The 16037-nt window shown below is 35.4% G+C and overlaps 1 protein-coding gene across 1 annotated transcript in view; it reads right to left on the bottom strand.

The window, feature by feature from the left end:
* Positions 1-16037, bottom strand: part of ARAP2 (ArfGAP with RhoGAP domain, ankyrin repeat and PH domain 2) — a 184216-nt gene that overhangs the window by 57706 nt on the left and 110473 nt on the right. The window contains exons 24-25 of the mRNA XM_055086113.1: positions 13783-13857; positions 10917-11034 (exon numbers count right to left, since the gene is read on the bottom strand). Coding sequence (XP_054942088.1) covers positions 10917-11034; positions 13783-13857 — 193 coding nt within the window. The remainder of the gene's footprint in view (positions 1-10916; positions 11035-13782; positions 13858-16037) is intronic.

The raw sequence follows: 16037 nt of genomic DNA, 5'->3' as shown, positions 1-16037 counted from the left end.
ATACAAAGCATCCTAAGAGACTACTACAAGCAACTCTATGCCAATAAAATGGACAACCTGGAAGAAATGGACAAATTCTTAGAAAGGTATAACCTTCCAAGACTGAACCAGGAAGAAAGAGAAAATATGAACTTATCAATCACAAGTAATGAAATTGAAACTGTGATTAAAAATCTTCCAACAAACAAAGGTCCAAGACCCGATGGCTTCACAGGTGAATTCTATCAAACATTTAGAGGAAACCTAACACCCATCCTTCTCAAACTCTTCCGTAAAATTGCAGAGGAAGGAACACTCCCAAACTCATTCTATGAGGCCACCATCACCCTGATACCAAAACCAGACAAAGATAGTACAAAAAAAGAAAATTACAGACCAATATCACTGATGAACATAGATGCAAAAATCCTGAACAAAATACTATCAAACAGAATTCAACAGCACATTAAAAGGATCATACACCATGATCAAATGAGATTTATCCCAGGGATGCAAGGATCCTTCGATATACGCAAATGAATCAATGTGATACACCATATTAAAAAATTGAAGAAGAAAAACCAGATGATCATCTCAATAGATGCAGGAAAAGCTTTTGACAAAATTCAACACCAATTTATGATAAAAACTCTCCAGAAAGTGGGCACAGAGGGAACCTCCTTCAACATAATAAAGGCCATATACGACAAACCCACAGCAAACAACATTCTCAATGATGAAAAACTGAAAGCATTTCCTCTAAGTTTAGGAACAAGACCAGGATGTCCACTCTCACCACTATTATTCAAAATAGTTATGGAAGTCCTAGCCATGGCAGTCAGAGAAGAAAAAGAAAGAAAAGGAATACAAATTGGAAAAGAAGTAAAACTGTCACTGCAGATGACATGATACTATACATAGAGAATCCTAAAGATGCTACCAGAAAACTACTAGAGCTAATCAATGAATTTGGTAAAATTGCAGGATATAAAATTAATGCACAGAAATCTCTTACACTCCTATACATTAATGATGAAAAATCTGAAAGAGAAATTAAGGAAACATTCCTATTTACCACTGCAACAAAAAGAATAAAACACCTAGGAAGAAACCTACCTAGGGAGACACAAGACCTGTATGCAGAAAACTATAAGACACTGATGAAAGAAATTAAAGATGCCACCAACAGATGGAGAGATATACCATGTTCTTGGATTGGAAGAATCAATATTGTGAAAATGACTATACGTCCCAAAGCAATCTACAGATTCAATGCAATCCCTACCAAATTACCAATGGCCTTTTTTACAGAACTAGAACAAAAAATCTTAACATTTTTATGGAGAAACAAGAGACCCTGAATAGCCAAAGCAGTTTTGAGGGAAAAAAGCAGAGCTGGAGGAATCAGACTCACTGACTTCAGACTATACTACAAAGCTACAGCAATCAAGACAGTATGGTACTGGCACAAAAACAGAAATATAGATCAATGAAACAGGATAGAAAGCCCCCATGCACATATGGTCACCTTATTTTTGTTAAATGAGTCAAGAATATACAATGGAGAAAAGACAGCCTCTTCAATAAGTGGTGCTGGGAAAACTGGACAGCTACATGTAAAAGAATGAAATTAGAACACTCCCTAACACCATACACAAAAATAAACTCAAAATGGATTAGAGACCTAAATGTATGACCGGATACTATAAAACTCGTAGAGGAAAACATAGGAAGAACACTCTTTGACATAAATCACAGCAAGATGTTTTTTGATCCACCTCCTAGAATAATGGAAATAAAACCAAAAATAAACAAATGGGACCAAATGAAACTTGAAAGCTTTTGCACAGCAAAGGAAACCATAAACAAACGAAAAGACAACCCTCAGAATAGAAGATATTTGCCAACGAATCAATGGACAAAGGATTAATCTCCAAAATATATAAACAGCTCATGCAGCTCAATATTAAAAAAACAAACAACCCAATCCCAAAATGAGTAGAAAACCTAAATAGACATTTCTCCAAAGAAGACATACAGATGGCCAAGAAGCACATGAAAAGCTGCTCAACGTAACTAATTATTACAGAAATGCAAATCAAAACTACAATGAGGTATCACCTCACACCGGTCAGAATGGCCATCATCAGAAAATGTACAAACAACAAATGCTGGAGAGGGTGTGGAGAAAAGGGAACCCTCTTGCACTGTTGGTGGGAATATAAATTGATACAGCCACTATGGAGAACAGTATGGAGGTTCCTTAAAAAACTAAAAATAGAACTACCATATGAGCCAGCAATCCCACTACTGGGCATATACCCAGAGAAAACCATAATTCAAAAAGACACATGCACCCCAATGTTCACTGAAGCACTATTTTCAACAGACAGGTCATGGAAGCAACCTAAATGCCCATCGACAGATGAATGGATAAAGAAGATGTGGTACATATATACAATGGAATATTACTCAGCCATAAAAAGGAGCGAAATTGGGTCATTTTTTGAGACATGGATGGATTTAGAGGCTATCATACAGAGTGAAGTAAGTCAGAAAGAGAAAAACAAATATCGTATATTAACGCATGTATGTGGAACCTAGAAAAATCGTACAGATGAACTGGTTTGCAGGGCAGAAATTGAGACACAGATGTAGAGAACAAACGTATGGACACCAAGGGGGGAAAGCAGCGGTGGCGTGGCGATGGTGGTGTGATGAATTGGGAGATTGGGATTGACATGTATACACTGATGTGTATAAAATGGAGGACTAATAAGAAGCTGCTGTATAAAAAAATAAATAAAATAAAATTCAAAAATTCAAAAAAAAAAGATTTCTCCTTGATAAATGCTCATTCATATACATCTGTTTTATGTAAGCATATTTAAAAATACATCACAAATTGTTAGCATAGAGTTAACAAAAAAACACAGGCTTTTAAAATTACAATTGAAGTTTCACAGGAAAGTGTTTTGCTGATCAAAATATGCCAATCAGTTAATAAAATGTTATGACAGAAGCATATTTTGAGAAAAAAAGAAATTCAAGAGTTTTCACAGTACACTGAAAATAGCATAATTGAAATAGCAAGAACATAAGCTCTAACATGAAGATGTTGATGTAACTTTCCTCGTACCATAGCCTTTACAAGTCAGTTCAGCTCTTTCATACCCTCCTACATGTAAAACGAATAGTACTTGGCTTTTCGTTTTTGGTTAAAGTAGTAATTAATGCTAATGACAAACAACAAAGCTTATGTCAATAGCATCACACTTGTATATGACCCATGCTATTTTAATTGGTAATAAAATCACAAGTAAAAAGGACCAAATATATCACATTCTCCTTAATACTGGTCTCCCAGAGAAGTTCAACTACTTGCCTAAAGCCAAATAGCTGGTGAGGAACAAAGATTTGACTCTCAAATGTATCTGACTTTACAGCCCCAAATCATAACTACTACACTTGGTTTTATTTTGGACAAATATGTAAACCTCCCCATGATGATTTTCACACACGTAATTTTGGGGATAAAGTATCAACTCACCAAGATATTTCTGAGGACTAAATAAGGTAATATAAGCAAAGTGAAAAACAATTCAGTTCACACTTTCTCCTTTACTTTCCTATCCTTAGTGAGAAGATGGTAAGGAAATAAGATAGTTTCAACATCCTGTATGTAAAGAAACTGATGATACTGCAGTTGGCTTGGCAGTGGGAATGATACTCTTAACTGCGAAACTATCTGGATTGAAATAAAAGCGTACTCTCCTTTATTACAAGATTAAATTTGTAATGAGACTTCCAAATATCGGAACATTTATATTAAAGAGGCTCACCATTACAAGTAGATACAATAGTGATAGTTCTGAAGTGCTCTTAGTTATACTGAAATATATCACAGCAGACATAGAGATAAATATAGATGTGCAAAAAATCAGCCAAGTATGTTTTTCACATCAGTCTCATAGTATGAAATACTTCAGGAGAATGAAAATCCTGAAGATCCAAGTTCCTGCTTAAAAACAGAGCTGAAAAATGGGTTGAAAAGATAAATATTTTAAACCGTTAGACTGTCAAATGATACAATTATAAAAGAAAGAGGTAAGAGGCAGGAAAAATGGACTGAGTCATCAAACGTTGTTGGAATATAAATTCCTACAGATAAACAAGTTTTTATTAATAGTTACATTTACAACCATCTGTCATGATAGATTTTATGCTATGTAAGTCAGCTGGCATTAGGGCATTATTAGAAATAACTCATTTGCACACTATCTATGGCATTAAAATTGCTGAAAACTCAGTGTAGTTATTTAACAACAGGTCTGGAGGTGGTTCTTTTGCTAGGTAAATCATGTTCTCAATAGTTTAAAATCTTGTCCACAGAATTAAACCTGGCCTACCTTGTTAAACAGAGAACTATTCATTTCCACCTGAAATAGGTGTTGTCCTTAAACTTCTGGCAGTAATGACACGGGATTTCCAGAGACAATTATGACTTCCTTAATAATTATTTTTAGTGCCAAGCCTAGAGCCATGCAAGTCTTTCTCTGTCCTATCCACATACTCATAGGGTGACAGCACTTGTATCAATCAAGAGAAGAGCTAGAAAGACTCTGATTAAAAATGAACTGATCTTCCATTTCATAGTAGCTATGAGGAGAAGGAAGAAAACATTTTGTTATGATATTGCTGTGTAGAAAGTAACTGCTTCACAAACTTGAACCTCTCAGTGAGGAAGTCCACTTAAATGAGGCCCCGTGGGCAGTTAATTTTTTTCCACATATGAAGAACCTAAGGGGTATGGGACTACATTGGCAGGGTACAGGTTCATTTTTAAGGTGAAGCATTAAAATAACAGTGTACTTTATAAGTATGGTGAAAGTGATACCCTCTGCTAAGGTGGGTTTCAGCTTGTCCTGATGATTGCCTGGCATCTTTCAAAGAATGAAACAGAGAAAGACTTGTTCTCCATCTAGTACAAATTTCAAATGTCCCACAGACATTCATTTAAAAGGAAAACCTACTTATAAACTAACAGCTTAGAATCTAACTCAGCTTTACATATAAATTCTCAAAATATTTTATATGGTTTTAATGTGGTATTTTTTTTCCCATGACTCTAACTACTATATGAGCAAAAAAAAAAAAAAAAAAAAAAAAAGATTGTGGTTTGTCTGTCAGAACTTTTCTAAGAGTTGTTTACCATTTGCTATGGTCTGAATGTTTGCTCCCTTCACACACCCCCCTCCCCAGTTCATATGTTGAAACTAATCCCCAGTGTGATGGTATTATAAGGTGGGCCCTTTGCAAGATGATTAAATCATGAAGGCAGAGCCCTCCTGAATGGGTTTAGTGCTCTTATAAAAGAGATCCCATGAGCTCCCTTCTATCATGTGAGGACTCAGTGAAAACATGGACATCTGTGATCCAGGAAGCAGGCCCTCACCAAACACCAAGTCTGCTGGTGCCTTGATCTTGGACTTCCCAGCCTCCAGAACTGTGAGAAGTAAATTTCTGTTGTGGAGTTCTGTTATAGCAGGCTGAACAGACTAAGATGCCATTTCACCAATGATGGCAATTCTGCTAATGATACATGAGTCACAAACTGACATGCTTGTATCAGTCTGCATTTGTAGCTGTCACATCCATGATAATTCCATTTATAAATTTAAGAATATATTTTCATTATCTTCGACTATATAGGAATGTCTGAACATTTATGTATTATAACACATATTTTCCTTTTACTTATTTCTATAATTAGGTTATAACATTTTTTTAATGGGTATAATAGAGTATCTCAGGAGAGTAAAGGGACCAAACAAAATATCTATTATACAAAGGGGGTACTGGAAAAGACAGGGTAGAAGACTATTGCTTTAAAATTTACAGGTACCTAAAATAAAATCCAGCACTTCTGGTTCACTTACTTATTTATCCATTTATTTATTTACCCATTTATCCATTTATTTATTTATCCATTTATCCATTTATTATTTATTTATTTATTTATTTATTGTTGCTTCACTTACTTGGAGGATTTATATTTACATTAGAAAAAGCACCAATTCCCTGATGACATTCTTCTTATCAACTACAATCTCGTGACTACCAATGCCTTCACCTTTATCTTCTTTTTACAGTTCACTTTTTCTTCCCTGCATGTTACTAGAAATAAAGCTCTTAACATTTCAGAAGGTCAGGTGTAGCACACAGGTCCCATCTGCTCCAGTAAGCCAACATAATCACAGGCCCCTTTGTTGCTTTCTTAGCTTTGTTCCTCTAAAAGCAGTGAAAATAATCTTAGTTTTCCCTTCTGGCAATTTCGACTTGAATGGTTGACCAGACATTAAAACCATGCCAAATTTGAATTCCTAACTCCATCAGATGTATTCTTTCTTGATGTACATGGGGTGTTCCTTTGATTACATATTTGGACATTCACAAGTCAAAACAGCTTGAAGTCTCCTAGTCTTTTTATATCTTCATCAAGGTAACTTTTTTTTAATTAGCGAGAAGGAACCACCACCACCACCAACAAAAAAACCCGACTCCGATCTTACCATTTGTGATGTACTAACGGGCACATGCAAGTTGATAATTAGTCATTTGCAGGGTAAGCCTCCCTTCATTTTCCCAGGTGAAATTTTAAAAGACTGTTTCCAGATATATTGCAATCTCTCTTCTAGCTCTACATAATTCTTCCTATCCTCATCCATTCTGCTTACTCCTCTCAGTCCGAAAGACCAATACCCAAAGGCACAGACCTCGAGAGATGTGACACAGGGATATGCTTTGACTCAACCCCTGAGAGAACAAGGGTGGTAGGGAGAGGATGCTTACCCCCAAATCCACGATTCATTTTTTTGCTGTGGCTCTCCTAAAAAAACAAACAAACAAACAAAAAAAAAACAGCAACAGAAGCATGCAGGAGACCATCAGCTGTCTAAGAGCTAACCAGGGCTTTGATATCTCCTAGTGGTTCCTAATCTATAAGCAAAAATCACTTTTTTTGTGATTTTTTTTTTTGTGATGGTATTTGGATATTTGGATACATCTATCCAAGCAGCAACAATCCATATTTGGATACATCTATCCAAACAGCAACAATCCCAGTCACTCAGGTTCAGAATGCACCCCTATCCTGTTCCACCTAAGTTAACGAGATATTGAAAATATGTTCCACATCATACACTATGCTAAAGGTACCAAGAGATATAAAGATCTAACAGATATGGTAAATCCTAAAGAACATAAGGCAGAGCCAGGTTACTATTCTACACGTCAGGTTAGTATGCAGTATTATAGATCTTTAAGCAAATAATCACAAAAGATCAGTGAGAACTATATTCATCTAATTACCATCTTGGAGGAAGGGGCATTTGAGCTGGATCTTGAAGGATGGATAATATGGATAATGAAGAAATAATGAAAGGGTATGTATTTATATATTGAAGTATAGTTGATTTATAATATTATATTAGTTTCAGGTGTACAACACAGTAATTCAATATTTTTATAGGTTATACTCCATTTAAAGTTATTACAAAATAATGGCTACATTTCCTTGTATTGTATAATATATCCTTGTTGCTTATTTATTTTATACACAGTAGTTTGTATCTCTTAGTCCCCTACCCCCATCTTGCCTCTGCCACTTCCCTCTCCCTCTGGTAACCACTAATTTGTTCTCTATGCCTGTGAGTCTGTTTCTCTTTTGTTATATATATTTGTTTGCTTTACTTCTTAAATTCCACATATAAGTGACTATATGTGGATATAACAGAGTATTTGTATTTTTCTGACTTATTTCATGAGCATAATACTCGCTAGGTCCATCCCATTGTTGCAACTGGCAGAATTTCATTCTTTTTTACGGATGACTAGTATTTCACTGTACATACACTGTATATACATATCACATCTTCTTTATCCATTCATCTGTTGATGGACACTTAGGTTGCTTCCATATCTTGGCAATTGTAAATAATGCTGCTATGAACTTTGGGGTGCATGTATCTTTTCAAATTACAGTTTTCCTCTTTTCTGGCTATATACCCAGGAGTGGAATTGCTGGATCATATAGTAGCTCTATTTTTAGTTTTTTGAGGAACCGCCATACTGTTTTCCATAGTGGCTGCACCAATTTACATTCCCACCAACAGTGTACTAGGGTTCCCTTTTTTCCACATCCTTGCAAACATTTGTTATTTATAGACATTTTGATGATAGCCATTTTGAGAGGTGTGAGGTGATATCTCATTGTGGTTTTGATTTGCATTTCCCTGATGATTAGTGATGTTGAGCATATTCTCATGTACCTGTTGGCCACCTACATGTCTTCTTTGAAAAAAATGTCTATTCAGATCCTCTGCCCATTTATTAATTGGGTCATTTGGGGGTTTTTTGCTACTGACTCATATGTGTTCTTTATATATTTTGGATATTAACCTCTTAACAGATACATTATTTGCAAATATTTTCTCATATTCTGTAGGTTGTCTTTTTGTTTTGCTGATGGTTTCCTTTGCCGTGCAAAGCTTAAGTTTAATTAGATCCCATTTGTTTATTTTTGTTTTTGTTTCTTTTGCCTTGGGAGACAGATTCAAAAAATATTGCTACAATTTATATCAAAAGAGTCTTCTGTCTATGTTCTCTTCTAGGAGTTTTATGGTTTCAGGTCTTATATTTAAGTCTTTAGTCCATTTTAAGTTTATTTTTGTATGCGGTGTGAGAAAATGTTCTAATTTCATTCTTTCACATGTAGCTGTCCAGTTTTCCCAGTACAACTTATTGATAAGACTGTCTTTTCTACAGTAATGAAAGAGTTTTAAAATGGTTTTAAACAATATGAGAGAGTGGCATGGACAAATATATACTACCAAATGTAAAATAGATAGCTAGTGGGAAGCAGCCGCATAGCACAGGGAGATCAGCTCCGTGCTTTGTGAACACCTAGAGGGGTGGGATAGGGAGGGTGGGAGGGAGGGAGACACAAGAGGGAGGAGATATGGGGATATATGTATATGTATAGCTGATTCACTTTGTTATAAAGCAGAAACTAACACACCATTGTAAAGCAATTATACTCCAATAAAGATGTTTAAAACAACAACAACAAAAATGATGAAAATTAAAAGAAAAAAAACAATATGATCCTATTTGTGATTTAGAAAGATAATTCTTGCAGTAATGCTGACAGTTATCTTTCACTCACAAGTATGATGAAGCTGGTAACCTAGCCCCTCCCCTTAAAATTAAACAAAAATCAAGACTTTACCACCATCGAACCATATAGTAACACAAAATTGTGCTTCACTTATGCAAAAGATTTTAATTGTATGGCAGCTAGTACTAGGCACTGTGCCAGAGACAGAGACTGTACTAAAGATAGAAAAAAAGAGAGTCCCTACTTCCTTCTAAAGAGTTCTCATCAAGAAAGACAAAAATAAATCCACATGATAGGCATTATAAAAAAAGATAAAGTGCAATGGAACCCTTAGTCTGGGTTTTAAAGGAGGTAAACAGGTGGGCCAGAGGGGGAAGTATAAAGGCACACTTGGGAAACACCTGCTTGCACGTTAGTCAAGCACAAAGGGTAGAAGTGATTGTCTACAAAGAAATGTAAAATGAGAAAAGATGGTAAAAGATCAGAGCAGCAGAAACCCACTGCTTAGGGAATAGACAGAGGAAGAAGAACTGACAAATGAGATAAAACGATTTGAGCACCAGGAGGAGAATCCAGGCAGCAATGAAAATAGAGTGAACACTTGCCAAGAAAAAGGGAATGGTCATTGGCAATAAATGCCACAGTAAGGACAAGCAAAGTAAAGCCGGAAGCAAATCCACTGGACTTGGCAGTTGGGGGTCACAAGAGTCGTCTGACAAAGCACCTTCTGTGAGTGGGGCAGACTGAGCCCGACTATGGGCGAGACAGTGTGAACTGACACCAAAGGACCAGTGTCACTGAATTTTGGCAATGAATATTGCAAAGCAGTGTTTTAATACAAATTATATTTTTATAGAATTGTGCACAATAAAAAGAAAAAAAGGAATTAAAAACATCAAGATGGAATAATGAAAGACAAAGTATTTGATAATCCCATTTCATTCTAACACTGTTACAAGACTCCTAATAATACATGATGAGGTATTTTAACATTCATTTTTAATTTTTGTCTTGAGCTTGTGGGTGGCAAGATTTTACTTTTGGCAGTTTGACATCTATACTTGAAAGGATCCCAAGACCTTAGCAGGTATCAGCTAGACAGATGGTCAAGGTACAAAGACGTTCTGCATCTCATTTTTTTTTCCTAGAGGTCTTTAAAACCAAATGGTGTCATTATAATGTTAGGCTTATTACTCTTGGGGTAGTCAAGGTGTTTTAAAAGCTCTCTTTATCCTTCTGCATCTGAGATAAAAGATGACAAAATACCTGATTCACTCCACTAAAGATGAAAAAGAAAAAACGAAAAATAAGCTTCTGCTAGGCTTAAAACAATATTATTTTTAAAAATAATAAATAATCTTTTAAATCAGTACTCTTGTTCTTGTTAAATAAGTAGCATACAAGAATAAGGCAGAATAAGGTGGATGGTGGTGGTGACATTTAGAATATTGTTACAAATCAAATTGCTTGTTCTTATAAATAAGGCCTTATTTCCTGAGGCAGCAACATACATGCCTAATGCTTTATACTATATGTTTATGGTCAATAAAATAATCTAATTACTTTGATGAGTAAAATCATAGGAGGGCAACCTCAAGTGGCACTAACATATATCAGCACATGCACTGAGGTAGAAGGGAAGTCATAACGAGATGTTAAGCTTTAGAAAAACATAAAATGTTAGTAATGACTTGTCACAAAAATAGTATTTCTTCATACTTTAAGCAATTTAAGAATCCCTAGCATGAGAACCACTTACCAAGCTCTTCGTTTTCTATGACTTCAAATGTGGCCCAGATATCATCTTTTGTAGGAATTATATTTTTTATTGCTAATATGTCATTAGTTAATTCTTCTGCTTCCATCACGGGGGATATCTAAAAGAGAAGCAACATTTCTTCAGAATATATGTCAGACACAGAAGTGGCCTTTGCTAGGGCGGTAATACTCCCCCATCTACCACCTAATGATACTCCAAATTTCCTCTTAGTATGTTTAACTAGCTTCTCTAAGCACATGGGGACAGCCTATTCAGATCTTCTCCATATAATGTAATACATTTTAATGCACGTGAAAAAAAAAATCACCATATAGGCATAATCAGAGAGAATATTTTTTTCTCACTTAGTGAACAATTAGATCACTCAAAAAGGGAAGAATATACCTACTCATACTAAGACCTTCCACAGACATTGGATCCAATGGTCTTCTAGGGGTAAAACTTTTCACTCAGTTCTATAATTAGGAGTTCCAAGGAACTTCGTTTATTCAGCTTGGGCCCTAAATTATACACAGTTGACTGCTGTCTGCCATGCCAAAAAGCCCCAGGGTTTTAGTGGTCTGTGGTGTGCCCCACCATGCCAAGCGACAGATGGTGGGACACCAAAGTATGCTCGAGCCAGGCTTTCAGGGCACAGGGCAGAGTCTGCAGTGTCAGCCTGGGGGCCAGCTCTACAAGAGTCCCAACGCCTCAGGCCATTGCATAAGCACGCCACCTTCTTCAGGGACTTTGGGGATTTTTGATTTGTTTCTTCCTGGTTTTGGTTTTGCCAGTCTTACAGGTATGCTGGCCAAAAGCAAGTTGGCTTTCTCCAATTAGAATTTAGTTATAATGTTAAACAAATAGAAGATGATTTAAGCATTAGAATATTGCAGATGCAACTTAATTATACACGTTTTCAGTAAAACTATGTACCTATTCAAAAATTTCTTAGAAAATGTGTTCACTTCCCTTTCTCCTGTCCATTACTAATCATAAGCATACTGCACATATATAAATAACATAAAACATTTTTCTTACAGGTAATTCATATAGTCTATCTTTTGGAGTTCTTGGAATTTAGTGCTTTTTTTGGAATATATTAATGATACAGTGAAGTCCATTATTTGCTATTTAGAAAAGCCTAATGTAATACAACCTTAAAAGAAAAAAAAACATTAGCGTGGGAAAAGTAGAGCACTTTAAGCAGCTGAAACATCAGTAGATGAGTCACTTCAGTGACACCATTCATCAGAATGGCTTTACACCTTTTTAAGAAGTGTAGCCCTTTCTTAAAATAAATAATAAAACTGAGAAACCAAACTAGTGAAATAGTCAGCAGGGAGTTCCTCAGGTTGACTTAGGAATGTAAGACTGGGACTCATTTCCTTGTCCCAGGTGACACCCAAGGCACTTAAGAACACCTAGAATTCCACGAAGCACATTTTGGAAATCATTATTCTAAGCAATATACACATCAGTATAATGATCACCAGGTTTGGAATACGATGATTAATGTTTGCATCCGGGCCTGAATGCTATTAATTCCCAGTTTCTACTCATATAAATGTGAGACATCACCTGCTTCAACTACCTCCTTGGGTTGAGGTAATGATCAGCTGAACTAAATGTCAGAGTTGTGCAAAGTTTTAAGCATTAAACGAATGTTAATGATTATTTTTGTATAGTTTTTGTTATGTTTTTCAAGAGAATTTAGAGTTGTAGGTGAAACTGGACAGTCCTTTATGTGAATATACTTAAAATAAGAACTTTGCTCAACTGTAATAACTTCTGTTATGGCTTTATTAGTCAGATAAGATTAAAATGAACTACTAGAGAATTTATGTGTAAGTGGAGTTAAGTCATGTGCTTTGACTACCTCTTCCAGCATTAGTGATGGACTTGTGCTGATTAATCTCTACTACTTCCTCATGTCCCCTATGATGAACATCACATGTTCAGCATAACAAATAGATGGGGACAAGGAGGGGCAAGGCAGCTCGTAGTAGTTCAACTGCACAACTAAGCGAGTAATCAGTGCCAAAGAGTCATAATGTGTAATCATTAAAAAATATAAAATATTACAATATCTGTGACCTAAGTGAAGTCCAGAAATATCTAATGTTAAGACCCTGTTTAATCTTGGACTTTAAAAATGATAAGAAGCAAAAGCTGAATTTCTACTGTTAGATGGCATCACGTCTATTCTGCCTACAGAGAAAAGTAGTCTCACTCTCGCTAAGGCAGACTAAGTACAGAATATGGTAACAAAAGAAGGATCTTTTTAATTCAGAACAAATGGCTAACTAATGGTCTCAAGGAAGAAGAGAGTTATTGAATATTCAAGTACATTGAAAGACTGGAAGCTAAAGTCTAGGGTACAAGGGTGGGGGATTAATAATAATAGTACTACTAGTAGTAGTTATTTATTAAACACTTATGTACCAAGCAATTTGCTAAGTGTTTCATAGACAGGATCTTATTGAGTCCTCACATCAGTGCTATGACATAAATAGTGTAATTTTCCCTCATTTTACAGATCAGAAGATTGAGACTCAGATGGAGTACCTAAGTTGCCTAATGTTGAGAAGGAAGAAAGGAGAGGAGCAGGTGATTGAGCTCAGGTAGTTTTCCAGAACCTATAGTATGTCCTAACCATAACCTAAAGAACATAGGATGGTCTCTTTCCAAATCATTAAAACATGGAATTCCCAGAGGATACTGGCATGAAGAGTCAAACTTGTCATGACTTGAATTGGACATGTAAAATAAGACAGAAGAAACAATAGAAAATTCAAGATATGCAAACTAATGCTAACATTTATGACTTCCAACAGTACTCTTTACATCCATCTTTAGGGCTCACCCGAATTATAATACTGCAGTCAGGTTCCTTCTTTTCTACATATACTTCAATTAACAAATCTCCAGCCTGGGAAACCTAGAAAAGGGCAGATGTGAAGAGAGCAAATGTAAGTATCTTGCAAGAACACACACATGACACTTAAGATGGTTAGAAAACCCTAGTCATATTTCTAAAGATTTTATAATAATGAAATGAGATCATTCCCCCTGTTAACAGCATAATGATACCCATTTTCTGGATGTGGTTGATTAAGGACAAGGAATCTACACAAATGACATAGTTAGCAAACACAATCACAATGCAGTTTTTTCTCTTTTACTCAAAAGTTTAGTGACCTCACATACCCTTAACATTCTTATTGAGGTAATGAATCTGGCTACAGTGGAAATAAAGAGATAAGTCCAAAAATTGAAATTTGAAGATAAATTAGGTCAGAGCTGTGTTAAAATTACAAATAGAAAAAGTATATTTAGCAAATAAAATTAAAAGTGAAGTGAGAATAAGGAGATAATAAAGTTAAGTTTTTATTTTAATTACCTTTAGCCAAGCATCAAGTGCTAGGTTATTTGGGTCACTGTTATAACCAAGAAGACACACTAAGTGAAGAATACACAAGCCAGAAAATAAAAAGCATTAAGATATCACTATGTAGACTGACAGCATATGTGGAGAAGATTAACAAAGAATGAAATGAATCTGTGAAAAATATTTTGAGTCACTTTTTTCAGAAATTCCCTTAAGTTATATAAACACTTGGAAATAATACCCATCACTCATTTTTAAAAAAAGGTCATAATGGAGGAATGATCTTTCCACAGTTAAATCTGCCTCAGAATCAACCTGATGAGTAAATTCAGTGGAAAAACATTAAAAATGTACTTTGAAGAACTGCTCTTAGTTATTCTGACACTACAGGCTTAGAAAAGCTTATTTCCAATTTTTCTTCCTCACTTTTGGTGCTACATAAAAATTCTAGGGAAGAAAAGATACAGTTGACATTTTTACTTTTCCCTGTGTTTGCATAAACAACTCTCCAGGAAGGACACATTTTAGAAATTAAAAAAGCAAATACAAAGAACTCATAGCATGCAGCCAAAAACAAGAATAGCTAAGAAATTCAAACAGGGATAAGACTTAGAGACTGTCAGAAAACTACTTCAGAGGAGTTTTGAATGGACTAGAGAAAAACTCCAGCAAAACAACAGATTTTTTCCAAACTGTTCTACTTTTCTTTCCCAATTACTCTATTTTATAGACAATTCTTTTCTTGTTTTACTGACTTCTACTTAATCAGAAAGCATTCAAGGCTCATTTCTTTATTGTAGTATGAATATAAATGATAAACTTGCAGAATGGTACTCATACTTTATCCAATAACAATATAGATAGTGCTGCCAAAGATTATCCCATGGGCTCACACAATCCTTTATTTCATAAATGAAACTCTCCCCAAAAAGCAAGAATCCAAGAGAACTAACTGATAAGGAACCACATTTTTTTAGTGTTACTGCTAACTTGTCTGGAGGCTGCATTAATTACTTTGGGTCAAAATGGAGGACATACTGTCTTAGAGAATTAATGTCATAGTATTAGTACTCGGGGAGCTAGGCACTAGGATGAAAGCCTTTCCTCATATCCCTCATATGGAATGATAACTCCGACAACTTCTCTAATTAGTTGTGTGTATTTCAGGAATGAGGTGAACTTAGGGTTTGACTAAGAAGGAAGCATTGGCCTCATCCTATGAGTGTATCTATATGGAGAATTTATTGATATTTGACCCACTTCTATTATTTGCATTGGTACCCTGAATCCACTATAATTCCTAGTTATTGGAAGACCAACTTTAAGAAAGTCCAGTGAATATTCATCAAACAAGGAAAGGTACTCTGGAAAAGTATAGTGCAACCTGAACACACAAATCCAGTATGATGCAACCAAGGAAAGCAAGAAAAGATCTAGAAAAGTCAACTTAAGACATAAATAACATATGTTACAAAGAGCACAATAGAAACATTCCCACTAGTGCAATCATCCAAGAGCATGCAAAGCAAAAGCATATAAGAAATAACTTATTTCAAAAGGATAATGGAAAGAATCATTAGGGAGTCTGAATTTTCAATTTATTCTAGTATTTCTTTTGACTTTAAATGCTTCTTTTGAAATCCACTAATATTTTCTTTTTTTTTTTTTTTTTTTTTTTTTGGTACGCGGGCCTCTCACTGTTGTGGCCTCTCCCGTTGCGGAGCACAGGC

This window comes from Physeter macrocephalus, chromosome 7, assembly GCF_002837175.3.
Source record: "Physeter macrocephalus isolate SW-GA chromosome 7, ASM283717v5, whole genome shotgun sequence".
Lineage (NCBI taxonomy): Eukaryota > Metazoa > Chordata > Mammalia > Artiodactyla > Physeteridae > Physeter > Physeter macrocephalus.
The sequence above is the reverse complement of the archived record's forward strand: the minus strand, read 5'-3'. Positions and strand labels throughout refer to the sequence as shown.